Source organism: Zonotrichia albicollis, chromosome 28, assembly GCF_047830755.1.
Source record: "Zonotrichia albicollis isolate bZonAlb1 chromosome 28, bZonAlb1.hap1, whole genome shotgun sequence".
Taxonomy (NCBI): domain Eukaryota; kingdom Metazoa; phylum Chordata; class Aves; order Passeriformes; family Passerellidae; genus Zonotrichia; species Zonotrichia albicollis.
In genome coordinates this window covers 5,793,905-5,821,797 of record NC_133846.1, presented here as the reverse complement: position 1 = coordinate 5,821,797, position 27,893 = coordinate 5,793,905, and the positions used below count along the sequence as shown (strand labels likewise).

Here is a 27,893-nt window from a genome sequence, read left to right as displayed (position 1 = left end):
GCGTCGCCGGTAAATGTGCGTCATCACAAGCCGCCACGCGTCACCGTTCCCATAGCGATAGGCCCCGCCCCCTCACTGCTCCCCTGGTTTTGCGTCATCAGGAGGCGCCGCGGGCGCGGCCATGGCGGATCCGGCCCGGGACGCGCTCGGTGCCGCCGCCGCTCCGGAGCCGCCCCCGGGCTCCTCCCCGCCCGGCACCAGCGATGGGGCCGCGGCCGCGGGGGAAGCGGCGGCCGCAGAGGGAGCGGGAGAAGGCGAGGTGGGCGAGGCCGGCGGCGGCGGCGAGCTGAAGGCGGAGGTGGCGGACGGGGAGGTGAGGCGGGAGCGGGAGCGGGGCCGGGCCGGGCCGCGGGGCCGCAGAGCGAGCGCTGCCCTCTGGCGCAGGTGAGGAGCGCGGACGGGGAGGCGGCGGACGCGGAGGAGCCGGGGCTGCAGGCGGGGGCGGCCAGGAAGGTGAAGCTGGAGCTGAAGGAGCGCAAGGAGAAGAAGCAGAAGGTGGACGAGGACGAGATCCAGAAGATGCAGTGAGTGCCGGCGGGTCCGGGGATCGCGGCCCCCTCCAGCTCCCCTCCCGCCCCTGCCGGCCCTGGGAGCGGCTGGGAACGATGCTGTGCCCCGCAGGATCCTGGTCTCCTCCTTCTCCGAGGAGCAGCTGAACCGCTACGAGATGTACCGGCGCTCTGCCTTCCCCAAGGCCGCCATCAAACGGGTAAGGAGCGCCGGGAGCCCGAGCTCAGCCCATCCCGAGCGGCCCCAGCTCAAATCCCCCCCGGGAGCCGCTCCTGCCGCGGCCCCGAGGGGCGGGGAGGGCCCCGCTCTGATGTCCCCGCCTGTCCCTGTCCCTGCCGCAGCTGATCCAGTCCATCACCGGCACCTCGGTGTCCCAGAACGTCGTCATCGCCATGTCGGGCATCTCCAAGGTGTTCGTCGGGGAGGTGGTGGAGGAAGGTGAGTGCAGGGGAGGGGCCCGGGGTGAGCTCCCTGCTTGGGGCAGGATGAGGAGCAAGTTCTCCGTGGTTCCCCCTTCCAGCAGCAGCTCTGGCTCAGGGCAGGGCCTGCTGTAGCTGCCACAGCCCCTCTGCTCCCCCAGTGCTGCTCAGCAGAGGAGCTGGGCTGGCAGCTCTGTCCATCCCAGAGCAGCTGCAGGGTGAGGATCTCAGTGCTGCAGGGACAGAGGGGCTCCCTGAGCTCCACACCTGCCCCAGGCTTCCCCTGTGGGACAGGAGCTGAGCCGGGGGGGGATCACAGCCCAGCCAGCCCCAGGGCTCTGAGCTCATCCCTTCCCTGGATCCAGATCTCCCCCCTGCCTGAGGGTTCAGAAGCTTTTTGTCCTCTGGAACTCCTGGCAGGGAGAGGAGCAGCTCCATTCCTGCCTCAAAGCCCAACACAGACATCACCTGTTCCTTTCAAAGCTGCAGCAGGGCTGGGCAGAGCTCAGCTGGCCCCTGCCCTGAGCTCTGTCTGTCTGTCTGTCTGTCCGTGCAGCCCTGGATGTGTGTGAGAAGTGGGGGGAGCTGCCCCCCCTGCAGCCCAAGCACATGAGGGAGGCTGTCAGGAGGCTCAAGGCACGGGGGCAGATCCCCAACTCCAAGTACAAGAAGATCATTTTCCACTGAGGGAGGCTGAGAGGAGCTTCCTGCAGGACCTTCCCACGTGGAATCCTCCACAAGGCCCCTCTGGGCTGGCCTGGGGGCCTCAAGGATGTTCCTGCTGTCCCTGCCCACCGTGGGCAGAGCTGGGGCCACCCTCAGCCTGGACTTTGGGGTCTCAGCACAGCAGGGAGAGGAAATGCAGGGGCTGCAGAGCATTTCCTGCTGGCCCAGGTGTGCCACCTGTGCCCAGGTGTGTGGCTGTTTTTGTACATTAAACTCATTCTTGTGTTCATAACCTGTCTGGGATCTGCTCTTTGTGTGACCCAAGGTGCTCCCAGAGCTGCTCCCAGCCTGGGTCAGGGCTGTGCTGGCAGCTGGAACATCTGAAGTCAGGGTTCAGCTCTGCTCCCAAATCCAGGAGCTGCCCGAAAATCAGCAGTGTTGGGATGGAGGGGGAAGGAAAAGCAGGAAAAGAGAGCCGAGGCTGGAAGGAGGTTAATGAGTTTAATTCTGCTCCTGGTTCATAGAACCAATAAATGCATCAGTGGAAACAAACTGCAGCAAAGTTGCAATACTGCCTAAAATTCAGATTTAAATTCAAGTTCAGAGTTGCACATTCTCCCCTTCCCCTTCCAGGGGCCCTGTGAGAGCTGCTGGGACCACGTGCTCTCCATGGCCCCTGTGCCAGGCAGGACTCCCTGGGCTCTCACTGGAACTGAGGAAGAATCCTTAAACAAGAGGCTCCACAAAGTAAACTTTGATATTTACAATCTGTGGGGACCCTGGAGGTTTTGTCCTCCCATGTGTGTGGGTTTTGGGTTACAGTCCTTTTTACTGGGTCTTCAGAGCAAAGGAAATGCTTGAGTTCTTCAACAAAACCCATGGACTGAATCTGGAATTCTTCACCAAAACCCATGGACTGAAGGAGCTGGAGCAGGAATTTGCTGTAAACACCCTGGCCCCAGCTGTGCTCAGCCTGCACACGTGGGAGGAGCTGTGGGGCCCTGCAGGCTGGGCAAACCCTTGGCAAAGCCTTCCCATACTCACACAAAATGTCATGAAAATTGGAAAAAGCAGAAGAGAGAAACCTCCGATTTTCAAGCAATTAATGAAGAAAAAGCAGGAACACCGTGGCATTCCACCCCAGGCAGGCAGTGCTCAGAGCTCTTGTGTTCCCCCACAGGGAGAGGGAGCAGCACAAAGTTTGGTGAAACAAAATCCAAATTCTGCTGGTGGGCAGTTCCTCACAGGGAGCTGCTCCACATGGGGGTGTTCAGTGATTTCCTTTGGGGATCAGGGCTGGCAGGTGGTTCTGGGGTCCCATCCCAGCCCTGCTGGAAGATTCCACCCAGTGCTGAAAACCCCACAGCTCCTCCTCCCCAGTGGGGAACTCAGGCACACAAAGCTCAGAGGACAAAGTGCATCCCAAAAAAACACCCAGGTCATCTCCTGAGACTGAACCAACTCCCTCACCCCATTATTTGATAGTAAAAATTGAAACAGTGCCTTGACAGGAATTAATCCTGCACCACTAAAGCCAAACATTGTGGGATGAAGTGGACTGGACTGAGTCTCATACACTGCATCCATCTCTACACAAGGAATTACTGGTGGGAAAGGGAATCTGAAGGAATTTCTGTACTGTCCTGCCCCTGTTCTTGTGGGAGTAGTGAGCTGTGTGCCCTCACTGCACAGTGGCATCCCAGCCCTGCTCTCCCTGACCCTTCTGCCACCCCTGTCCTGGCTCTGCCCAGGTGCTGAGGGGACAGGAACAGGGTCACTTCACCCTGCCCCTGCTGTGGGCCTGGTGAGCACAGCTGGCCAAGAACACAACAGGGAAGGGTGAAAGAAGCAGAACCCCCAGCATGGACCATCTCCACAAGTCACCACAAAAGCTGGAGGCTGAAAACCACCCAGAGATGAGGAGACATGGGGTGTCCCCCCAAAATCTGAGCTGGTGTTGGTGGGCTGACCATGGCCTGGCTCAGTGCAGCCCTCCCAGGCCAGAGCAGAGCAAACTCCTCCTCATTCCCCCATTTCTCTCAGCCAGGCCCCTCTGTCCCTCCCTGCCCAGTCTCTGCAGTCTCAGCTGGTTTCAGTCCTGGACTTGGACCCGTTTGGCAGCGAAATGACCAAACCTGCCCTGCTGGTGCTGGTGCCCTGTCCCTGGCAGTGTCAGAGCTGGAACAGGGGGTTGTACTTCCTGATCTCCTGCAGAAGGCGAGCCTTGTCCATGTTGGCTTCTGCCAGGGCCAGTTTCAAGGTCTGCAGCTCCCTCTGCAACTCTGGCACTTGCTTGAGCTGCAGGAGACAAGCAGAGAACAAGGCAGGAGTCCTCAAGGTTCACAGTGAGCTGCTCCAAGGAAAACCACAGCAGGAGCTCTTGGGATCAATTACACACTGAGATACCACCACTGACAGAAATTCTCTTTTTGGGAACCTCTCAATTCCTGTTTTTCCAACAAGGAACTGGACACAGTGGGGAAGATGGAGCCAATCAGAAAACAACCCCCAACCAGATTCTGAAAGGGAACCAGTGAGTTCATGCTGGGCAAGGTGCCCTCACTCCTCAAAACACCCATGGGAGGAGGCACAGGCTGCTCCTCGGGGCACTCCCTTCCTGCAGCTCACCACACCTGCCCAGCCCTGCAAACACACCGAGGCAAAAGAGAATTTCCAGCTCTCTGTTGTCCAGGCAGCAGTGACTCACCTGCAGCCCACGGGCTCCTGCTGCTGGGGCTGGTGACACACACTCTGATGGGGCCTTCTGCTCCTCAGGGACTGACACAGACTTTTCCTGTTTCACTGAGTCCTTCCCCTGGGGAGCTGGAAAGAACAGAACCCACTCAGGTGCGGACATTCACACAACAGGGCTCTCAGAACAAAAAAATAACTTTAATTAATTTCTTTCCTTCTTGTTACACAGGGAAATAAAATTCTCTTTTCCCTTTTTAAATGGAGAAACTATAAGGTAATCATGGACCCTGTCTGTGTATGCTTAAGGAAACACCAGACATGAATTCTCACAGCAGGGAACAGAGGCAGGGAGGGCTCCCACAGCAGGAAACACACACAGGGACTGCTCCCACCTCACATCCCATCCTTCCCAGCACAGCCTGGGGGTGCAGAGGGGCAGTAAAACCAGAGGTAACTCACCTGTGAGATAGAAGACACCGTCATCCCTGCGCCTCACCACGATGTGATCCATGGCCAAGGTGATGGGGACAGGGCCAGGGGAGGTGGGGTACACTGGGGGGGTGTCATCCTGGAGCAACAGGAAGCAGAGAAGGGATGAGCAGCTGTGACAGCTCCTGAAAGGATTTCCCTTGCCTGCAGCCTCTTCAGGAGCAGCGTTCCTGACCAGCAGCACTGGGAAAGGCCTGGCTTTATGTACAGGGTGCACAGGTACACACTCCCCTTGTGTTCCTTATTCATCCCTAGGTTTGGTTTTGCTTTGAGAACCAAAACCAAACAGTCTCAGCAGAAGAGAAGCTCTACAGAGGCCCCCAGCATTCATTCCACAGCCCTTCCCAAGTGCAATCCTGCAAGCGAGCACTGCCCCGGGGGGAATCTCTCACCTTCAAGGTGATTTTGGCATCCACCACCTCTATCTCCATGGGGATGACCTCAGGGATGATTTCATCCTCCAGGAAGGGTCCCAGGCTGGCGAGGCAGGAGGTGCAGAGCTCGGTGGCCTGGCTGTGCAGCAGCAGCTGCAGGAAGCCGTTGTGCTCAGCCAGGGCTGAGAGCGCGGCTGCGCGCGGCCCCGACTGCAGGCGCAGGGACACCTCGGGCTGGGGCTGCCTGGGCTCAGGGCTCGCAGCCTTCCCCTCTCCTGGGTCTCCTAGAGCTGGGGCAGAGAGATCTCACTGCACAACGGGGCCTGTGATCAGGTATCAGCTCAGAAAGGGCATCCTGCAAAGCCCAGCTCAGCCCAAAAGCAGCCGAGTGACCTCGGCCTGACATCATCCCTCAGAGGAGAGAAATCCCAATTTCAAAGGACTAATAGAGCCCACATCACTGAGCTGGCACTGAGCTGGACCATTTGAGGTCCCAGGCACATCCCTCTCTCAGCACACTTTAAAACTGGCCCATTTTGCATGTGCAGGACCTGGCCCAGTGCCCCACTCACTCTACAGAGTGCCCCAACTCTGCCCCCAGACCTGTCCCAGCTCTGCCCCCCAAAACTGTCCCAGCTCTGCCCCCAGACCTGTCCCAGCTCTGCCCCCCAAAACTGTCCCAGCTCTGCCCCCAGACCTGTCCCAGCTCCGCCTCCACAGCTGAGCCAGTGCCCTGTTCACTCTCCAGAGCTGACCAGCCTTTCCTCACCCCTTGGCTCCACCATGGCCACTGGCAGGACTGGGAAAGGCAGGATCAACAGCCTGGGAATTGCTCACACTTCCCCTTCAGTTTTGGAGCTGCTTTTGGGGTTTTTTTGGGTGTCAGGGGGATAATTGATTGTTTTAAGGTTTGGCTTTGGTTTTTTTTTTTTAATTCAAATTTAGAGGAAGTACTGTAGACCAAAAGCATTTTTTTTCAGATCAGGAATAACTTCAGTTTCCCTAGACAACTTTATTCACTCTTTTAATTCATTTCATGCAACTTAAAAAATCCCAATCAATGATTACTAGGCACCACAGAGCTTGACTGTGTAGGCACTTGGGAAACATTTTTCAAATGCCAGATCTGAACCCTCAACACATGAGTTGTGTTCAATCCTAACCACCCCAAACACTGAGGCCCCAGTAAATGGAATATTCCCTGGGGGAGGCTGCTATAAAAGCCAGTTCTGCAGCTGAGTCCCAGAGCAGCATCTTACCCACGTAGCCACGCAGGAACTGCCACATGCCAACGTTGTTCAGCTGCTCTGGAACCACCTTCATCACTTGTAAAGCCACAGACAAATCATCTCCTTGAACCTCCACTGCACAGTTCACATCACTCATCTTCAGCACGAGGACAGACACCTGCAACAGCCACCAGGAGCTCATTGGTCACAGCAAACACCTCCAGAGCCCTTCGGGGACAGAATCCCAATGTCAGGCACTGACCAGCTGCAGACTGGGGTCCTCACTCTGGGACGTGGAGCTGTTCACCTCAGGGGACACTCCACCCTCGTCCTCTGCCACCAGGCTGCTCCTGCTGCCCATGTCATTGTGGGCTGGGGGAAGCTGCCCTGAAGAAAGGGGGTCCAGGCTGGGCTCTGAAATGGAAGCAACAACAACTCAATTCCATTTCTTTTTCTGGAATCCTGCTATCAGTAACTGCCTGAATCTCTGGCCTCTCTGGAGGTACCATCCTCTGGAGATCCATCTCTCTCCAGCTCCTCAGATGAGCTTAAGCAACACAGGTTGAAGTGGAAGATGTCCAGAGTACCCAGTATCCAACCAGCCCTTCCTAAATGCTCTGTGCCACCCACCACCAGCAATCACAGCCCCTGCAGCCCCCAGGACACCACTGGGACGTGCAGGGTCACCCCACACTGATTCACCCTCCTCATCTCAAAGAACAGGCACCTACAAAAGCAGAAAGAACCACTGTGAGGCAACTCCTCAAGACCTTCAAAAACAAGGAGCAGCAAAAGTGATTCCATAGGAGCACAGGATGCATTAGCTGCCTGTGGCACAAAGCATCAGCCCTGATGATGAGGGTGGGCACACAAAAGCCAAGGGCTTTACCAGAGTCTGTGAGCATCACGAAGCCATCGCTGCCATCACTGTCCACGGACAGCCCGTCCTCAGGGCCACTGCCATCCACGGATGTGGTGTCAAAGGAGTGCTGGGATGAGGTTCTCTTCATGGAGAAGAAACGCATCCGGCCGCTGCCCGCCCCGCCCGGGGTCAGCGCTCCCTCCTCTGCTTTGGGCACAGAATCCCTACAGAAAAACCCAACAGAAACAGTGATAGAGGCAGGCAGCTGAGCCTGCAGATGATCTGAGTGTTGGGCTAGTCTCTGACCACTTGCAAGTCAGACTTCAGTACCCTCAGAACAGCCCCAGAGATGAACACTTAACCCTTCTCCAGCCCAGTGAAGCCCTAAAGCAGATAGCCTTCCAGAAGTAATGGGTTAAAACATGGAATGAGAAGCATGTAAAGAAGGGCCTAGCACTAGAACACACGGAGAAAGCACAGCACTAGGAAAACAGAGCAATAAATTAGATAAAAGGTAGAGCATCATGACAGGGGAAGAGATAGGTATAAGCTAAGCAGGTTTAGAGCCAGCAATGTCAAAACGACCCTAAGGGTTTTTGCCAAGCCACGGGATCTAAGCCAAGTACACCGGGAATTGACCAAATTAGGAAAAGAGTTCAAAAGTTTAAAGAGGAAGACTCATCGGAAAGACCCCGTCTATGATGAAGGCAACAGGAACGACCACCTGAAAATTCCCCAAAAGAGATGTCTCCACCTACGCTCCGCCCACGCTCCGCCTACACCACGCCCCATATGAATATGCATGATTATGTATCTGATCTGATGTAATCCTATACCCAAAAATTGTATATAAGGCTTGCTTTTGCTATGTGAACTCAGAAATCCATTTTGTGATTTCTCCGACGCGTCGCTAATAAAAATACCTCCTGCTTAATTGACTTAAGCTGAGTCTGATTAGGCAGTCACTCTGCCTGTTTGGGGCAAAATTTGGCATCACCAGATACAAAGGACAGAAAGGAAGGAGCTCTGTCTCCCCTCCTGCAGCTCAGCAGCCTGGCCTGCTCACCTGGCCGGGGGCAAGGACAGCATCCTCTGCATGGTGGAGGTCATCTTGTCCCTGCTCAGGCTCAGGGCATCCTTAGTGAGGGACACGGCCTCCTTGGTGAGGTCCATGGTGGCGTGCAGAGCTTCCTTGGTGGCGTCCTTGGTGATGTGCAGTGCACTGGAGAGCTCCACCTCGATGCTCCGCAGCGGGACGAGCTCGGCCTGGCCATTGAGGGCAACACCTCCTCTGCCCAAGGGCTGCGCGTCCGAGGCTGGGCTGGAAGGGAGAGCAGGGGGGCTCTGAGGGTGGCTGCTGGTCTCTGCTGGTCTCTCTGCAACCAGGGCTTCCACAGCTTCGTGCGCTTCCTCTATCAAGGCTTTCTCCTCTGCGCCCTTACCGCGGGGAGCTGCGCTCAGGGCGCCGTCGCTCGCGGACCTCGGGAGCCTCTCCAGAGGGACGCTGGCACCGCTGTCCTGGGTCCCACTGTCCTCTGGGAGCTCTGAGGTGCTGCCCAAGCCCTTCTCCGAACTGCTCTCTGATTTCAGCTCCTTCTCTTCAGCTGCCAGCCCCTCCTTGCTGTCTGAGGGTGAGAGCTCAGACTCGATCAGGCTGGTTGTGTCCGAGTCCAGGGACCTGGGCTCCACGACAGACCCTGGGGCAGGGGCCATGAGCAGGGCCACCTCTGCACTGGGGAACATAACTCCCACACAAGCAGACATGGCATCTAAAGGAGACCCAGTCATTTCCTGGGTATCTTGGGCCAGCTGCTCCTGCAGTGCTTGCAGAACCTCCTTCATCCTGAGCAGCACCAAGTACTGGTAGTGGTTGAGCCGAACTTTGACATGTACAGAGGAGGACATGAGCACGTGGATATCAGCAGAGGCTTCCAGCTCTTTACTGTCTACTCCATCATCAACTTCACAGTCAGATTCTCCCAAGACATCCATCGTGTCTGGAGCCTTGTAGATATTCCTCAGATCTTGGTCAGTCTTTGATCTTTGACAAATGCCTTGTTCTCTGGAGAGGTTCTCGTTCTTGGAGTGATTGCTAAAGCTGGCAGAAGGCTTGATTTTCACCTCTGAGGTGGCCAGCTCCTGTCGTTTAGACATCTGAGCTTGCCCCCACCTCTTGGGCAGGCAGACCCATATGGAAAGGGGAAAAGGGTCAACAAAGCTAAGGGCTCTGCCCTTGGAGCTTTCAGCCCCCTCAAACCCCAGGGAGAGCTCACTGAAATTCACAGACCACAGGTCCTCAGAGGCAGAGGTTTTGTGAGGCAGCTTGTGGTGCTTGTGTGGCCTGTCCTCCACGTGGAAGGCGTGGCGCAGGAACAGGGTGTGCAGGAGGCTGAAGCTGCCCTGCTCCCGGGGGAACGCCGCGTAGCTGGAGTGGAAGAACTCGGAGCCCGCGAATTTCCTGAAGAGGCCCTGCAGGTCCTGGCAGCTGCAGGAGGGAGCGTGGCGGGTGTTGGTGGCTGTCACCTCTGACATGCACACACACAGGGCCCGAGGCCGGTCCCGGTGCTCTGTGACTTTCTTATCCACGGGGATGCTGAGCTGCAGGGGAAGGAAGGTGAGAAAGGATTAGCAGAGGTTTATTCTGGATGAGAACTCCAGCAGCACAAACCAAACAAAACCAACACAAAATGCAGACAGAGCAAAGTCAGAGGAAGGCAGCAGGTTTGTCTCCTCATGATGGACTCCAGCTATGTCCTGGTCTCATGTTTCTTTCACAGAGAGAACACTGGGAAAGGAAGGAAAAGAATGGTACCTTCAGCCTGAAGCCATCCAGCCGGACATCCACGTGCTCATCCCGCTTGCCTGAGTCCTCCAGCTTGTAGATGGCTTTGAACTGCTCCAGGCTGCGACACAGATCCAGGCAGAAGAGATTGATCCAGAGCACACTTGGTGTGTCCAGGGTGAGCATCAGGCCATTCAGCTGCATGTACAAGTTTGGGCATGGAACTAGAGGGAAACAGATTAATGATAGCAGGAAAGGCCCCTGGGTGCAGAACCTGCACTGACAGCACCAATGCAGGGGTTTCACCACTCCTGGGAGACACATCTTGGAAGGGGAGCAGCTGTGGTGCACCCACAGCAATGAGGTGACCCCTTGGGACAGCACCCAGAGCACCCCATGCCCTGCTCCAGGGCTCTCAGTAAGGCTGAACCCCAGGAACTGGGCAAACAGCAGCTGCTGCAATTCCTTCCTGCAAGCACAGCTCTGCTTCCACATTGTGCACAACCTCCATCCCACCTTCCCACAGGGAAAAAAAAAAAATTAGGATGGCAAACATCAGAAAACTAAACAACAACAGACAGAGAATATCTAACAGGGTTAACACAGCTAGACCATTGATGAGTCTTTAAGAAACTTGTGAAAGAAGGTGCTAACCTTGATGTATTACCTGGAAAGTCCTGATTGTCTGGGAAGTAATATTCTGTGAATTCAATATGGATTGCAGAGACCTGGTCAGGGAGTTTGAAGATTTTTCTGCTACAGGAAAGCAAGGTGGAGGGTTTCTTACTTTGCTGCCCAGCTGTAGAGACCTGAAAACAGAAGGAAATGCAGTGGTGCAGAACTCAGACTTGGCAAACCCAAGTGCCCCGGTGACCCCTCAGTTGCCTGTGTTCAATCTGCCTCATTTACACATCAAACATACACCGCTTTCAAGCAAAGACATAATTTTCTTCTACCTGCTGATATTGCCAACTCCTCTCCTTTGAGGGAATTTAGCTCTTTGTGTCTCCTGTCACTGCTAGTAAGAGCTGTGACAAGCAGAATTAGGTGACATGAGCAAACAGAACAGAAATCTGTTACAGCTGTCTGCAAGATCAGCAGCACTTGGCAAGTCCATCATAGTATCTGGTGCTGCAAGAGCAAAAGCAGCTCTTGGATGGACACAGGGCACATGGATGCAGGGCCTAATCCAGGGCAGAAAGCTTGAGGTCAGACTTACTCCTCCTTTTTTGTCAAAAATCCACATCCTCACTGATTTCTCAAAGGCATGAAATGTTTTACACTGAGCGTGCCTGATGCTTGGTGTAGCAACAGAGGGCAGAAACCCGTGGTTAAGCAGTTCCCTCTGACCATGAAAACTACCAGCAGTTCTTTAAACTCTTGGGTTTAAAGTTTTACAGAAAACATCATAACAGCATTTAGGTTCTCCGCGCAGCGTTTCCATGTCGTAGGATTTGCATGATCCTTTCAATCATATTGTGAATTACACACTGAATCACATCATTTCCTTTCTGGAAGTGCCCTTGCCACGTGCAGGCCGGCTGAGGTCCCTACCTGGTGCACATCCAGGTCATCCACCCGGAGCAGCACGCAGCTGGAGCGCAGCCGGTGCCAGGGCGGCTGCCGCAGCCGCGGGAGGCTCGTGGGGGGAGCCCGGCCCTTCTCTGGGGGGCTGCTCTGGGGAGGCTCTGTGGGGACAGACAGGGCGTTAGTCACCTCCTCTGCACCATCAGTTCTCTACAGGGCTCCTCTGGGGAGGCTCTGTGGGGACAGACAGGGTGTTGGTCACCTTCTCTGCACCATCACCTCTGTGCTTACTGAGCAGAACTAACAGCCCCAGAATTAGAAAGGGATGAACACAGCTGGGCAGGAGAAACACTGAGGACTTCTGAAGGAAGAACACTGTGAAAGGTGAGTCTGTTCTGTGGCAAGAGAACACACTCCTAAGCCAGGTCTTAAGTATGTAATTTCATCCTTGTATCTTATGGAGAAACTCAACAATAATCCACTGCAGCCTGTCCCTTCTTGCTGCAGTGCTCTGCCAGCCACTTTCCTTTGCCATTATATTTATGATTTTTAGAGTGCTATGCATTCCTGCACCAACAAATCAGCCTGCTCAGCTGGGGATGGGCAACTGAAGATTTTGCTGGATGGAGCAAAGTTGGTACCACCTCCTGCTTCACTGGTTTTATCAAGTACCTTTACCTGGTTTCCTTTTGAAAGGAGAAAGTGGAGTCCTGGCAAACATAGGGTCTGATTCTTCATAAAACTTCTCCATCTTGCTTTGAAATTCACTGACCAACTTCTTTGCCCACTGTCCCCGTGTCTCCATTGCTTCACTGTACCTCACCCAATGCTTGCAGGCATCTCCTGCAGAAAAGCAAAGATTCCAGCTTTAAAAATGCAGCTTCTTTCTTCTAGTCCAGCCTGCAATCATAGAACAGTTCTTTAAACTCATTTTTTACCCCCCTCCTCAGGTTGTGAGGCCCCAGGCTCCCTACCTGCCCTGTGGAAAGGATAATAATCAAAAGCCATCCTCCTGAAGGTCAGCTGGATGGCACCGCCCAGCATGCCATGCTTCTGAGCACCTGTGAGGAACAGAGCAGAGGAAACCATGGTCAGCTCTGCAATGAGAGCCCTGATCCCGGAGAATTCAGAACCACACTGCTCTGACTGCCCCACTGATTAACTGACACCACAGCCAGGATTAGGGTACCATCTTTAGCAACCTACACCAAAATCTTGTCCTAGGCCAGGAAAAGGACACCTGAATCAATGGTTTATATGGTAAGAACCAGGCCTGGAGACTCAAATCCCAAACTGCAAAACCCCAACCCTCTTCCAGCCAGAAAATCACTGCTTTGGCTGTTGTTTCTGCCTCTGGATGCTTCCCTCCCTGCTGACCTGCCTCCCGGGCGTGGCTGTCGTCACAGATGTGCAGGTCCAGGCGGGAGATGAGCAGGTGGTAGGAGGATTCCTTCATGTCGTGCTTGTCAAAGTACTGCCCGATGCTGCTGGCGTTGGGGCTGGCTCCAAAGGGCTGAGCCCACGACTGCTGGGCACTGGGAGCAGGGGGGGTGATCTGTGGCAGAGGGACAGGCTCAGGGAGAGCTTAGAGAGAGGGAAATCACTGAGGTTATAATGCAATTAATCAGCTCATGCACATCTGCCAGCCTCTAAGGCATTGGTTTATAGGACTGAATTGGGGTTCCCAGGATCTGGATCCTCTCCTGTGCTCTCACCTTTGCCTGTGGCTCTGCCAGCTGCTTGCACTTCTCTTGGATCATGTTTTAAGATTCCTGGGCAAAAAGGGCCAGGTACTCCCCATACCTCCTGTGCAGCCTCACTGCACTACGTGTGCATCTCTGCTTCCCTGGAGCTTCCAACCCCAGCAGAAATATTCCTCTTGCCTCATCCTTGACTTGGAAAATGTATTTTATTGGCAATGAATCCCACTCATTTGGTCACCTCTTTACCCCACAGTCCACATGACACTGACCAGAGTTCCCATCAAGGAAAATGCTGTGAATGTGGGCCAAGTGCCACACAAACAGAAACTGCCCTTTTCCCTGGCAGACCAGTATCCAAACTCACTCACCTGTACAGACTCTGGTGCCAAGCTTTTCCTCTGCTGAGCAGATTTCTCCATGGCTTCACTCAGAGACTCAGCATATTTCATCATTGCTTTCAGCTGAGAGTCTGTCAGCACCCAGAGCAGGTCATCCAGCAGAAACATCAGCTTGGAGGCCACCACATTGCAATCTTTGGTCTGAAACAGCAAGGAAGGTGTTAGGGACTTCAAAAATTGACTCCACAGACAGAGTCTTCCCAAAACAAAGAGGCAGAAAGAAGGGAGGCTGCTGTGAAACTGCTCTGAGAGATGGTATCTGGTGCATATCCACAGCACCTCCTCTCAGATGGATAGCAGTCAAAGCCACCTCCTCTTTAAGAGACAAATTGCTCACTGCTTAATTCATTTTTTTTTTAAATCATCACATTTCCACTGACAGCTAAAAATCAGGCTGCCAGGCTTCCAGCTCCCAGTAAGGAGATGACAGCTCTCCTTAGGATGTTCAAACAGATTGAAAAACTCACTCCATCCACGAGATCCTCCCCTGGGAAAGAAACTGCTTTGACATTTGCTAAGAACACAGCTGTCTCTGACAGAAAACATGGAGAGATACATCAGTTAGGGCTCAACATTTCAGAAGGGAGAGAAGGGCTGTCGAGGACTGTGGGAGGAAATATGCATCATCTCTGCACCAGGCAGTGAGACCACATCCTGCAAAGCATGGAGAAAACTCTCACCCTTCTCTTGAGAGAGATCTGGATCCTGCCCTGGTTGGTGATGAGCCTCAGAGGAGTGGTGACAGGATCCTGATCACCATTTTCTGTGGCATCTGCCTCTATCCTCAGGGTCTGCCAGGTGAGCTCCTTGAACGTCAGAACCTGCCCAGGAGGGAGGAGAAAAACAGGAAAATGCTGAGACTTTCACAACTTCAAGGATTCAGAAAACCCCAAAAACACTCAGAAGACACGAAATGAAACAAGGAAAGATCATTCATGACACTTTTCTCTGTGATGCCAGTACAAAGGCAAGGCTCACCTCTCCCCTCTGCGGGTCCGTGATGCGGGTGAGGCGCAGGTCACTCTGCTGCCAGTTGGGGTTGACACTGTAGCCCTGCAGCTGCCACAGCTCAAAAGAAGCATGAAAGGCCTTGGAGTGAATCTTGATGGTGATGGAATTGACAACAATGAACATCCCCTCCACGACTTTCTCAGCAAAGCCATATTCACTGCAAAGAGAAGATCCCCCTCATGAGGCCTGGCAGGGGTAAGGCTCACACAGAGAGGTTTATAAGCAACACCAAAGGCACTTAAACCCTAAAGCAGGGAGGCCAGTGGTGAGTCAAGGAGCACAGCAGCCCCCACAGCCCAGCAGGAGCTGCAGGGCTCGGGGTCTGACCTCTGTCCAGCAGCAAGAGCGATGGGGGACTGTCCATTGGGCGGCCGAGGCTCCTCACACGTCCTCATCTCCACCTCCACCTTGTCCAGGTACTGCAGAGACACAAAGAGGGAGCCATGAACACCACAGCCAGCCTCAAGCCCAGCCCACCAGCCCTGGGGTGAGATTCCAGGGCAGGGAGAACCAACTCTGGAGTCTCAATGCTCCAGGAGTCTCATGTGTTAAAGCTCTCACACCATCAGTGTCAGTGGGAAACCTGAAACCCCAGGAGTGGGGAAGCAACCAACAAAAAACAGGCACAAGGTAGCCCTGGACTTCCCTGAGAGCTCATCTGGCTCCATCCTGCAGTGAAATGAGGGACCCATGGGAGGGTCCTTGTCCCCTGTGTGCTAAGAACCTGGAGGATTCAGGTCCAAAGAACATTTGAGCACTTGATGGTTTCCCTCCCCAGAATTTTTCTCAAGTAGAAGAGATTAAAAAGAGTGAGGAAGAAAAGGAAGAAAGGAAGAAGGGAGAAAGGAAGGAAAGAAGACAAGAGAGGCAACATTACCAGGCAGATTGGGTGTGTTTTCAGCTTTGTCCACTGGATCTGAAATGATAAAGTTGAGGTTATCAGAGTGATTTCTGCATTGGAAAATTTCAGAAAGTGCAGGAAACCTCCTCAGCCCAAAATTTGAGCCCCATTTCTCTGAGAAATGTCTGCAATGTCTCATTGTATCCAGGTCAAACAGAGACACAGACAAGGGAAAAGACATTCCAGACACCAGATCTACAAACCCAGCTGAGCTTTTGGATCTCATATATCATCAGGAGTAACAGATATTCTGCAGGTCAAATTCTGCTGTGGGGAACATTCCTGGCCTTTAAGAGTTTACAACTAACTGCTGCTGTTACTGGAAGTCACACAATTCTTTTGAAGCCTGTGCACAAACCAAAAAGCTGCATTTTATTTTCATACAGCAACGTTCACTCTGCAGTTCTTGTAGGAGGGAGAACAAATGTTTGTTACTAAACTGAGCAGATCTGACTCTAAAAACAGAGCACATCAGATGAGTAAGACAAGCTCATTTTTACTGTCACTTGGCAGAGTAGAATCATATTTCTTTTATAGAAAGTCTCTTTGATGTCCTTAAAACTTTTGAGTTCATGTAATGCAACAGTGGTTAGCACCACGTGCAATCAAACAACCTGACAGCTTATAACAACTAAAAAACCACTTTTTTTTTTTGCTCTAAAAAGCACAAGGAGGAAGAACTTGTAAGAGTTCAGCGTGCAAAGTGCAAGTCCATGCACAACCTCAGTGATTCTGCCTGTAAATGGATAACTTCATCCATTCAAAGCTGCCTCTGCTCACCCTGATGGAGGCCTTGTTGCAGTAGACCCGGGTGATGGCGAGCCAGGTGGGCAGCTCCAGAACATTCTGCAGCACCTCCTCATCCAGCTCCAGGTTGGTCAGCTGCCCCTGACCCTTCAGCGTGCTCAGGTTGATTTTGTCTGGAGAGAGATTCTTGGTAAACCTACAGGGGAACAAAGAGAAAACTCACAAACAGCCCCCAGCAAAGCTGCTGAGGCTGCAGGAGCATTTCAGAGCTATTTTAATAGCAGAGTTTGTTTGCTGTTTTGTTAAACCCTTTCTGACATTTTTAAACCCAAGGCAAGTTGGTCGCTCCAGAAAAAAAAACATTTCTACACTTTGACATTTGGAGGATTTTTTTTTTGTTTTAAACTAAATTCAGGTTTGAGAAACTGGAAAATTTCCTTCTAAAGCTCTGGATCCTGGAAACCAGCAAAACTGCCCTAGGACAAAACCAAAGAAAACCAAAGCCAAACTCCAACAGCTCAGCAGTTTTATTGCCCCCAGAACTGCCGTGTCAGCGGTGGAAAGTTTAATTCTCCAGATCCTTTTCACCCAGGAAAGCAAAAGATCATTAATGAATGACTTTTGTGGCTGTCTCTTTTTAACACCATCACTGCAGCCCAGCCTGCCCTCTGGCCAAACAGCACCTCCCCTCCCAGAGCCTGCCCCAGCTCCCTCCTCTGATTTCTCTGCTCGAAATTCCTCCTCCCCAGGGCTGCCAGTGTTCACCTGCCCTGTGTGCAGCCCTTCCCATCCCTCATGTGCCTGAGATTTCAGTGTTCACCTCCCCTGGGTGAAGCCCTTCACATCCCTCATCTGCTCACAATTCCAGTGACATGGATGAAACACTTGCAGCAGGACTGCTCAAGAGCAGGGGATCCTGGTGTGAAAGCTCTGACTTTATCAAAACCAGAGTGGCCCCTAAGGAATCAGAGGGGCCAGTTCAGAGGGCAGCAGATCACAGAGGCTGTACAAGTGTTATCAACACTTCTCCATGTCAGAGAACCCCCCAGTGGCAGCAAAACCCCTCCTGTCTCCCTCAAACCTCTCTCCAGTGCAGGAGCTGCCTCCACGGGAGCAGGGGGCTGCATTCCAATGCCACTTGAGGAGTTCCTGCCAGACAACTTTCCCACCACTGAATCCAGGGCTTATTTCACACATTCCTCCACGCCAGTGCTAATTCTCATTCTGCACAGTGGTCCAGGAGGCAGGATGGAAAGAAAGCCCCCATTGTCAGCCTAAGCAGGAGCAGACTCAGTCACACTGCCCTGCCTGCTCTGCCCCTGCACCCACAGCGTGGGCACTGCTCTGGGAGGGGCACCAGGGGTTCCTGCAGCAGCCACAGCTCCAGGAGGGCAGCAGGAGCCAGAGCCACACTGCAGCTGCTGCACGAGCTCAGGGGGCAGCACAAACCTGGCTGAGGCACTGCAGCAGCAGCTGAGCCATCAGCCCAGGGCTTCCAGGGGCAAAAGGGCTTTTCCAAACATTTTGTTGGAGGAGAAAGGCTGACAGATGTGTTGAGATGTTGCTGTCAACCCTTCCAGTAGTGCTGAAAGAGGAGGGCAGCACACAGCTGTGAGTTTGCCCACTGCTGCTCTTCCCCTGCAGCCAGCTCCTCTAAAATCTAGCAGAAAAGGGTAGGAAAACTACTGGAGCTACAGCCATGCATTAGCAATCTACAAAGCTACAGACGTATGAAAAAATATATAAAAAACATCATTCTCTCCCTTTAGAGACTTGGCAATATAGAATTATAGGTGACATGCTGTCCCCTCCCTGCCCTGAGCCACAGGGACACGCTGACAGCTCACACCAATTTTACACCACATTCCCTTCAGACTCATCACTCCCTCCAACCAAAGCCTTCCTGTCTGAACACGCCCAGGGAGGTGGCTGAGGTTAACCTGGCCTCTCAGCATCAGCACCAAGAAACTGAAAATTGCAGTGTGTTCCAACAGCTGCTCCACTGGCAGGCAGCACTGAGAATCCATAAGATTTGGGCCTGGGGTCCTGAAGTGAGCACCCACAAACCCAGGCACGGCTGAAAATGAGAGCAAACACCGGCAGAGGCAATCCAGGAGCACCCTTGTGTTGTGTCAGAGAATCAGCCCTGCTGAGAGCTGATGTCACCGTGTCTGCCTGGGATTGGATGCTAAGAATAAACCAAGCACAGCACGGACAGGTAGGAATAGCCAGCACTAAAGCTCAAACCAAACACGGCCAGGTAGGTAATAGCCAGCAGTTAAGCCCAAAAGCTGCTGTGGGCAGTGATCAGCTCCCAGGCTGAGCTTTCTCACACCTGCACTGAAGGATCATCCCCGGGCTGGAGCCTCATCCCAGGATAAGAGGGGAAGCTGCTTTCAGCTGGTAATGCAGAGGAAAAGTACAAGTGTTGCCTATAATTCTATACTGCCAAGTCTCTAAAGGGAGGGAATGATGCTTAAGCTTTTTATATATTTTTCATACATTTGTAGCTTTGAGGATTGCTAATGCATGGCTGCAGCTCCAGTAGTTTTCCTACCCTTTTCCTCTAGATTTTAGAACAATAAGCTGACCTTCTGAACACATTCCTGAAATATTGTTTAGTCTTATTCCAAGGAGGGGAACCTACAATAAGGAATAATAAGAAGTGGGGCAGAGAACCCCTTGGACCAACTCCAAGGGGCTGACCCAGGGGTAGGTTACTGGGGCAACTGAATCTCCTATAGGATGTACCTGTTAGATATCCTAATTAACATTATAAAATTGTAGAAATTCAGTTCCGGGTGTTCCCATCACCAGCAGGACACCTGGAAGCTTCCCAATAAAGGTCAGCTTTTTACTTTACTATTCTAATACAAGGTTTTTTTCCTTTTGATTACAGGCAACACAAGCACATGTCTGAACCAGGGCATCACTTTTGTTTAGTGTGTAGGTGTAGCAAAAATACCAGCACACTGTGGAAAAACCAAAGCTGTGAAACAGGACACAGCCTAGAGTGAGGTATGAAACTTGATCCAGCCAAACCAAGCAACTCTTTATCACCATCTCCAGGGAAAGGCTGCAGAATCCTGCTGGGAGGTACCAAACCCACCTCAGTGCACCCAAGCTCCATTAAAGGATCCTTTAATGAGGCAATCCATGCACCAAAATGTACCATTCCATCCCCAGAACAGAGCTTACACACCCCACCCGTGATGGGACAACAGAAGCTGGAGGTTCTGGAAAAAAAATAAACCTCAAATGGAAAAATGGAAACATTTCTTTTAAACCAGGGCCCAGATTTCTCAGGGTATGTTGCACATTATCAGCAACATAATGTTGCTGCTTTCAGCTGCTGCCCTGCACAGGAATCCCAGACTTTCCACTGGAATAATCTCACACCTGAGCCACTTCCCCACGCACCTGTCACACAGGAGGCCTCAGGTGAGAGCTCCTGAGAACACAGAGCTCACAGGTGCCAGTCCCTGCTGCGCTGGTCAGTGCCAGGGGAGGAACAGCAGCGAGAGCAGAACGTGTCAGATGTTTGCTGGCAGGCTCTCTCCATTCACACTCACCCACAGCAGCAGCCTTGGCAGCAGGGGCTGCTGGCTGAGGGAAAACTGAATGAAAATGGTGAAAATGGTGCCTATTGGGAAAACTGACACCAGAGGATATTTGAATTTTTTTTTTTTGTTTGTTTGTTTTTTTTTGCAGCTCCATCAGAAGTCAAGCAGAGCTGAGCCAGTAAACTCACAGGGCAGCATTCCTTTTGAGCCTGCTGGGATTACTCTGACAAAAGTCAAGCCTGGAAATCTATTTGCTCAATCATCAGCTTGACTATAGATCAAAACATGATGTCACTACTGAAAACAACTGCCCAGCTCCTCAGCCTGCATATCCAGAGGCCACAAACTCACTGACTGCAAGAGGAATTTGGGTAAATCTGACCGCTGGACCAAAGCCAGGCTGGAATCATAAATAAATTTATGTCCACATTTGTAGCTGTCTCGCCACACTGTCTCCAACTGAGCAAATGCATGGACAGATAATGTCAGAAGACATCTGAAATCATAAAACTCCTCCTCAGATCCCTGTCTCATTACCCTGCTGCCACATGGATCAGGAACCTTCTCAAATACTCAGTTTCTGCCTCAGCCCCCTCCCTGCAGCCATCCCTGGTTGTACACAGCCACCACCCCAGCATTTCTATTAATGCCTTTGTCACTGTGGCTATTTTGTGGGAGAACTCATTAGCTGTACATCAGTGACCTTGATTTTGCTTAATGACAAGCAAAATCTCTTGGCAGAATGAAGTGCATGGCTTGTGACACCAGCCCAGCTGCAGGGAGCAATCACAGGTAAGGCAGAAAGGAGGAACTGATCAGCCCAGTGGGAAACCAGCCCAGGAACCACTGGGGATTTTTGCCTCCACAAGGATCACAGCAGGGGAAGAGATGAGGATTTTCCTCTTTAATTTGAAATACAAATATGTAATTTAATCAATTATGACAGGAATTGGACATGGGGAAAAAAACCCCGACAATTGTAGTTTGACCAACACAAATTTGCTCCTTCCCAAAAGTCTTTTCAAGTGTTGCCTGGTCTGGTTTTGGACAGGGCATTTAGTGGGATTTCCATCTTCCTTGGGAATATCTTCTACAATCCAAAAATCTCTGTGATGGGGCATTTCACCTCAAATGAAAACCTCTTATCTCAAAAGCCATATAACATGTTTACTAGAACAAAAGGTTCACAACTGCTAAAAGGAAAGGTCAGTGACTTTCCAAATCAGGGCTGCTCTCAAGGAAGGCAGCAGCAGCAGAAGCTTTAAGTGCAGCACACATGACTGAGGATGAACTTAAAAATAATTCTGGAGGAAATAAAACTGGGCAAGTGATCAAAACTTCTGTAAAAAGGGAAAAAATAGCTGCCCCAAAGACGCACAGGAAGAACTAAAAGCTTTTTCAGGAAGAAAAGCCATTTTACCTCCTCGAATTTTTGGTGTTAGCAGGGAGCACTCTGTCTGAGAGTGGGGACAGAGCTGCTCTGCAGACTGGCACAGGAGGAAGAGAAACTCGCTGAATTAGCAGAGGATGGGACTAATTACTGCAGCATGAGATGGAGTTGGTATCACACCCTCTTAGCACAAAGCCATTTAGAGTTTCAGGGAATCCCATCAACACCAAACTGCCCAATTGTTAAGAAGACAGAAAGCAGCACATTTATAATCTCATCACCTGTGCACAGCTCTGTGCACCCCAGATATGCTGGGAGGCAGGAACTCCTTCCCAATGGACAATGGGCCTGAGAAATTCAGCCTGCTTGGGTTACAGGGCAAACAGTTTCCACGTGAGGAGGTGCCAGCCCATCCCACACTCCTTATCAGGGTGGATTTGGGCACATCTGGTGTCCTTGTACACACAGGCCACTGCTGGTGGCTTTCCATTATCAGCTTTCTGTTTTTCCAGGCTTCAGCTGCACTGAATGAAAGGCTGGGCCTCTCAGCCAAACACAAAACATCCCGATAAGTCAGCAGTTGTCCTGGCTCTGTGTTGCTCCTGCAACATACCGAGGCTAAGGGAAGGCTTAAAAATTCAATTCAGAGTTAAACTCACAGGGAGAAAACTCTGCATTTCCAAGGAGATCAGACAGAACCACGACACAGAGCAGAATTCCAGCTCACTCCTCTCTTGGCACCGAGGACACTTTCTTGTCTCAACAAATGTTTCTCTAGAGCATTCTGAACTTCTCTATTGTTCTCTAGAGCATTCTGAAGGCTGGGACACCTTGCTTCACACCCACCAGCACCTCGCTGGGCACTGGGAGCCCTGGAAAACAAACCAGGAGCTCAGCTGAGAGCCCAGCCTCTGCCAGGGGCTGAACTCCACCTTCCCTTTGCTATTTCCAGCTCCCTGCCTGGACACTCAGCAAAGTTTAAATGCCAGCTGCCCCATGCTCTCAACAAATCCGCAACGCAAACCCTCGGCACTTGCCAGGGAATTTCCCAAACCTAATCCTCAAGCAAACAACAGATGAAAGAAAACTAGAAAGAAACCCCATAAATACAAGCACTAGTCCAAAGTTCCTCTTCTTCACCCTGCAGTCATTTTAGTCTCCAGTGTGCAGAAACAAACAGGTTTTTACCTAATTCTGACTCAACTGGGCAGCTGCAGGGGAGGCAAGGGCTCAGGGAGTCCAGGAGAAATAAGAAAGAAGAGCTCCCCTTCCATCAGTGAAGCTGAAGGACTCTGGAGAGGCTGCACAGGGTCAGTGCAGGGCTCTGCAAGCCCAGAGCTGCAGTGAAGGAGCTCTGGCCACGTTTTCCTCCTGAGCTACTCAAGTGTAATTTACCCCTGCTGCAACAAGAGTCTATTTAGCATTCCAGAAACAGCACACACGTGTCTGGAGCCAAGGAGAAGTGGCTGGAAACACTTTGCACCCAGCAGCTCCATAAAAGTGATCCCTTGGTTCTCCCAGCAAAGCGCAGCACAGCCACCATGACTTTGCAAGGGACAACTTCAGGCTCAGTGAAGGGAAAATGCCACGTCCTGTCTGTGCCCACTCCTCTTTTCCACCCAAGAAGAGGCAGATCTGTGTCACTTTACCCATAATAGCCCGGGGTTCTGCCCTGCCATCAATAATTCTGCTACATTAAAATTTTTAAGAGTAAAAGAAGCCACCAAAATGCACCAGGAAAATAAGGTATTTCCAAATTCAAACACTGAGTAGAGGGTTTACATCCAGCCTTACATGCTTGGCTGGGCACAGCCTGTAAGAACTCAGAGACAAGCTCATCACCGGGGGTTTGGTGCTGCAGCAGCAGCAGCAGCAGCTGTGGGACCTGGCAGAGCTCCCTCCTCATAAACTGCCTCATAAAACCCTGCCACAGACTGCTTCATGCTCTGGATCCACCCTGGGCACTGGGGCACCAGCGGAACCAGCACCAGGACAAAGAGCACGTGCTGAACTGCAGGAGCAGGATGCTGTGCAGATAGGAAAGTAACAGTTTCTATCAGCCTTTAACAGCTGGCAGCTCTGTGGTTTCATGTACTTCCCATTGCTGCAACAGCTATTTTAGGCAAATGATCATAGAGATCAGCACAGAAATTTCCCTGATCACCAAAGGAGGATATTCAAGCAGCTAAAGCCAGAATTGCAGAGCCGGTCAGAGGTTTTGCTGCCTAAATCACTTGAGATTCTGGAGCTTCTTCAGGCCATTCCCAGATGCAGTTTCTTTGCTTTCCTCCTTACCCACCACGCTTGCTAAAATTGCTTCCAGGTAATTTACAACCAAGGTCAGGAAACTGGGAGAGGCCTGGAGGGTTGGCAGTAAGCAAATCTTTTATTGGTGGTAGCTTTTCCTGGCTCTGAGGGTGTCCCAGAGCCCTCAGGAGCTGCGTGTGCCATCCTGTGACTGCAGCAAGGGCACAGCTGCAGCGCAGTGCTCCGGCACGCAGCGATGCTGCAAAACACTTCAGGGCAAGGGAGAGCAAACAGAGCAGGAATTCAAGGGTCTGCTCTCTTATAGCAGCACCCAGACTGCAGCACTTGGGCAAGAAATCGAAGCTGAGCAGGGAAAGCATTCTTTAGACTCAGGGAGTTCCCCACACTGCTGTGCTGGGCAAAGGCAGAGCTGGTGACATGGCCTGACTTGCCTGGTGCAAGCCACGGAGCCCATTCCAAGGATTCCTGAATGGCACAGAGCAAATCCCATCTTCTTGGTGGAAGAACTGCTCTACCTGATCTGCCCACCTCTTCTGAGGAGAGGGATGGGTCCCCTTGAGATAGAACATCCAATTTCTGCCATCCTGACCCCAGGGAGCCTCTCACCCCTTGGCAGGATGACCATGGCTGCAAAGGCCTCTCTGTGCCCTGCCTCAGCCTGAGTGCAGGTCTCCGATGGTGGGGATGGACAGGGAGGAGTCACAGCACTGAGCAAGGAGCCCCAGACAGCCCCAAGGCCAGCTGCAGAACAGGCAGGGCTCACACACAGAGCAGTGCTGGGTCTGGGAGCCCGCTCTCAGCTCCTTGTGTTGGCACAGAAGCAGCACAACTGCATGGAAGGGATAATGCCAAAGGCATCTCCAGGGCCAGGAAGGGATTTTGAGATGCTCACATCCAAGCTAGGAAACAACAGCCCCCAGGAGTGCACCTGCTGTAAGCTCAGCACACGCTGCACATGTTCAGGTCTAGAACAATCTACAGCCACACCATGAGCCTCCCTGGCCTTCACTGACCCACCAGCTGCAAATGAGAGAGGGCAGGAGTCAAGGCAACCTCTCCTGGAAAAAGGGATGCAGGGTTTAATCCCTGGAGTGCAGAGGCTGTGCTCCATCCCTCCACTGAGGTGCAGCACCATTTATGAGGAGCTCCATGATGCTGTTCCTCCTGGCTGAGTACCTGACCTGCCCTGATAAGCACCTCAGCGCTGCACCCTGCACATGTCGTTCCCTAACAGTATTTTTAATTTTGTTTCTAAATCCTATATCTCACTTACCTGAAAAGGTGGCTCCATCCTGTGCTGAGGACAGTTTGCCAAATCCACACTCTGCTATCCACTCATTTCTGTGCTGCACATCTGTTACACATCTGCCTGCACCGGTGACACACGCTCAGCGCTCTCCTCTGCAAACAGGTCTCATTTTCCACACCGTTTTTCCTCTCTGGTAACCGTAACCTCTCTGGTTCCTCTCAGCAACCTCTGCTGCTGTTAATCCTCTCTTATTTCTCCTCTGCTCCCTTTTCACCACAACTCTCAGAGGTTCCCAAAGTTACCCCCCAGATGCAGTCCTCTGGGGTTTCTGTCACAGTAAGACACATTTATGGTCTCCCCTGTGTTCAGACCTGCCACTAAACCCCAGTCCAGCTGCTCCTCTGCTGACACCAGCTTTTATTTCTTCCCAGCAGGACTGCACGCTGCATTTCCTCTGGAAGCCATGTCTGGTGTGCCTGTTACTCCACAAGCTCACAAGCTTCAACACGTGTCCCAAAAGAAAACGTCACAAAGCAGCTGTTACAGGCAGCAGGGGATAAACCTCTCCAAGGAAATTAAATAAAAGCCATTTTGGCAAGGATTCCCACTGCAGTGCTGAGAACTCAAATCCCAAAGTGGCACATGAAGTTGAGGCAGTTGGGCTTGTGGATAAACAGGGCCTTTGTCACACCCTGAGAACGCGGATCTGCTGCGGCTACGCCAACACTGCTTGGAACAAAAAAAAAAGACAAGGAGAAGCAGCTCCTTTCAAATAGGGCCAGGAAGAGGTAAAGGCAGCTCACTGATTTTATTTTAAAGCATCAGATGTGCTTCCATGGATAATTACAGGCTGGGGAGCACAACCATGCTCAGAGGCAGCAGCTCTGGGGGAGTCCCTGGTGCTGGGCTCACACACTCCCCAGCACTGCAGCCCTGTGCCTGCCTGCAAGCAGCAAGAACTGAAACCACCTCATCTGTTTGCTTTTCCAAGCTAAATATAGGACAAAGGAGTGAAAGGCACAGATGGCGAAAGCTCCGCAAGTTTTTAGGTTCTCCTGCTCTAGGAATTGAAGCTGCTGAAGCACAACACAAGGCTGAGACTTCTCAAATACCTTCACAACTGGGCAAAGCCCGGCTGTACCAAACCCTGCTGTGACCACTCAGGTGATGTGGGATCACAGGAACAGTCAGGTGAAACACCTCATTCACATTTTCCTGACCCAGCTGCCTCTCCTGACCGCTTTCTTGCAAATTTCCACATGGAAGAGGGACAAAAACACAGCCCCGTGCAGAAAGGACTCAGAGCGGAGACACAACAAAAAGAACAAGGAATTATTTCATATGCAAATGTGAGCAGAATATAACGGCAGATTAATGATTCAGTAGCAAAATTCTTCCAGGCAAATGAGCGTGGCTGAAAGAAAACCCAAAGGGAGGGTGAAGATGAGGTATTTGGAGAAAACAAAACTGAAACAAAAGGAATTAATCTTTTTTATACATTATTAAATTGGGTTCAAATTTCATTTCTGCAAAGATCCTCAATCCTTGTTCAAGTGAGGGGTAGAATTAGATCAGTCAGCCAAATAACAAAGTCCAGCTAGAAGGAAAACAGGCAGAGATGCTGAATGTTTTGGGACTCCTTGTTCTCCTTGGAACCGCCCAAAGGTGAACATTAAGAACTGGCCCAATCAGAGGGAAAAAGGGGCTCTTTGGGTAAGAATGTGCTGTAGCAGCGGTAAGGAGAGACTGATATACAAAATTAAGCAAAAGCACCAGCAAAACTGTATTTATGTAAAGAAAGAGAATTGTCCACGAGAAGAGCACCCAGGATAACACCCAGGTGTGTTTTACCTTCTATCAAGAACTGCTGCCACCCAACTCTCCGTGCTATAAAATACTTAAATACCTCTGTACCAGGAGGCTGAATCTGTACTGACCACAACACACCTCTCTGAGCTGAATGAGACAGAAAGCTCAGAAACTCGGGGTGTCAGAAATCCATTTAAAGCAGCTCCATCACTCCTCCTTCGGGACAGCGCCGAGAGAGCCGGCGCATGGAGAATTGGTGACTCCAACACAGACCCTGCCCTGCCCGCTCAGGGTGTGTGGGGACGGTCTGGGGCTCCAGACACCCCCAGGATCCATCTCAGAGGGCTGGGATTCATGGATCACGCCAACCCTGACCGCACACAGGTCACGGCAGACCCCTCACTGCGCACCTGAGCGTGTCCAGCAGCAGGGATGGAAAGGACCTGCTCAGAAAGCACAGAGGACAAGCGCTGTGGCCTCACCTGCACCCTCACAGGCACGGCACCTTTCTGTGCACGCTGCCCTGACCCCGCAGCGATGAGATAACACAGGCAGCTCTTTTATCGCCGTGAAGGGAAACTGAGGCACCGCTATGTGCCCGGGGCCCGCCCCGAGCAGCCGCGGCCGCAGCCGCATTTCCCGGCAGAGCCTCACGCCGGGAGCACCGGCATTTCCACAACGCCCCTCGGGTGAATTTCACTGAAAATGACGGAATACAACGCCAACACCCCGCTAGAGCTCTGCTCCCCTCTCGCCTCCGGAACTTCCACTGCCGCCAACCGCGGCCCAGGGCCGGCACCGACACCGGGCAAAGCCGGGCTCGGACGGCTCCGACCCGGGGAGGGGCGGCAGGGCCAGGCTGGGCCCGCTGCCCCCGGACACCACAGTGCCCACGGCCCTCGGACACCCCCTGACCCCCGGACACCCCCTCCGGCCCGGCGGTTCCCCGGCCCGAACGGGCGCTCAGACCCCGGGCCCGGCAGCTCCGCACCGGCGCAGCCCGGCGGGCCCCAAACCGCCAGGCCCGGCCCTCGTCCCCCGCAGCCCCCCGGGAGGAGGAGGATGAGGAGAATGAGCAGGATGGGGAGGAGAAGGAGGAAGAGGAGCGGGAGCCTCACCGGGAGAGGTGCTTCAGGATCTGCTTCTTGATGATGCCCGCCATGCCGGGCCGGCGGGTCAGGCCCGCGGGCGGCGGGACCCCATCGCGCACCGCCCGCTCCGCTCCGCACCGCCCGCCCCCGGCCGGCCCCTTCCCGCACCGCCCGCCGCTGTCCGCACCGCCCCCGGCCGGCCCCTTCCCGC

At 52.6% G+C, this 27,893-nt stretch overlaps 2 protein-coding genes across 4 annotated transcripts; one reads left to right on the top strand and one right to left on the bottom strand.

Annotated features, from left to right (window-relative positions):
* The first annotated feature begins 73 nt into the window (after positions 1–73).
* On the top strand, positions 74–3,010 carry TAF11 (TATA-box binding protein associated factor 11). Of its 2 annotated transcripts, none has more exons than XM_074527924.1 (5): positions 74–259; positions 385–524; positions 622–709; positions 852–948; positions 1,486–3,010. In XM_074527924.1, the coding sequence occupies exons 1-5, from the start codon at positions 122–124 to the stop codon at positions 1,614–1,616; spliced, it is 594 nt and encodes a 197-aa protein (XP_074384025.1). In that variant the 5' UTR covers positions 74–121; the 3' UTR covers positions 1,617–3,010. The 2 variants fall into 2 exon arrangements, with proteins under 2 accessions (XP_074384025.1, XP_074384024.1); XM_074527923.1 differs by having other exon boundaries at positions 74–313.
* On the bottom strand, positions 2,078–27,893 carry BLTP3A (bridge-like lipid transfer protein family member 3A). 2 transcript variants are annotated; one of them, XM_074527921.1, is made up of 21 exons: positions 27,710–27,893; positions 16,346–16,508; positions 15,542–15,580; positions 14,992–15,083; positions 14,632–14,821; positions 14,334–14,474; positions 13,624–13,794; positions 12,930–13,107; positions 12,527–12,613; positions 12,231–12,395; positions 11,580–11,713; positions 10,693–10,834; positions 10,056–10,249; positions 8,310–9,841; positions 7,271–7,467; positions 6,644–6,795; positions 6,412–6,559; positions 5,171–5,442; positions 4,749–4,857; positions 4,303–4,418; positions 2,078–3,893 (listed from the first exon to the last, which is right to left on the bottom strand). In XM_074527921.1, exons 1-21 carry the CDS (start codon positions 27,751–27,753, stop codon positions 3,768–3,770), a joined length of 4,392 nt encoding a protein of 1,463 aa, XP_074384022.1. In that variant the 5' UTR covers positions 27,754–27,893; the 3' UTR covers positions 2,078–3,767. The 2 variants fall into 2 exon arrangements, with proteins under 2 accessions (XP_074384022.1, XP_074384023.1); XM_074527922.1 differs by lacking the exon at positions 27,710–27,893 and adding an exon at positions 24,807–25,245.

What these genes read in the sequence shown, in the direction of transcription:
- TAF11 (XM_074527923.1), top strand. Translation starts at nt 122, where the DNA reads ATGGCGGATCCGGCCCGGGACGCGCTCGGTGCCGCCGCCGCTCCGGAG. An exon ending in CGGAGGTGGCGGACGGGGAG is followed by an intron (nt 314 to 384) that starts GTGAGGCGGGAG and finishes CCTCTGGCGCAG; the next exon opens with GTGAGGAGCGCGGACGGGGA. An exon ending in CGGGGAGGTGGTGGAGGAAG is followed by an intron (nt 949 to 1,485) that starts GTGAGTGCAGGG and finishes CTGTCCGTGCAG; the next exon opens with CCCTGGATGTGTGTGAGAAG.
- BLTP3A (XM_074527921.1), bottom strand. Translation starts at nt 27,753, where the DNA reads ATGGCGGGCATCATCAAGAAGCAGATCCTGAAGCACCTCTCCCG. An exon ending in CAGCCACGCCCGGGAGGCAG is followed by an intron (nt 12,614 to 12,929) that starts GTCAGCAGGGAG and finishes TGTTCCTCACAG; the next exon opens with GTGCTCAGAAGCATGGCATG. An exon ending in CTGTCCTTGCCCCCGGCCAG is followed by an intron (nt 7,468 to 8,309) that starts GTGAGCAGGCCA and finishes GTTTTTCTGTAG; the next exon opens with GGATTCTGTGCCCAAAGCAG.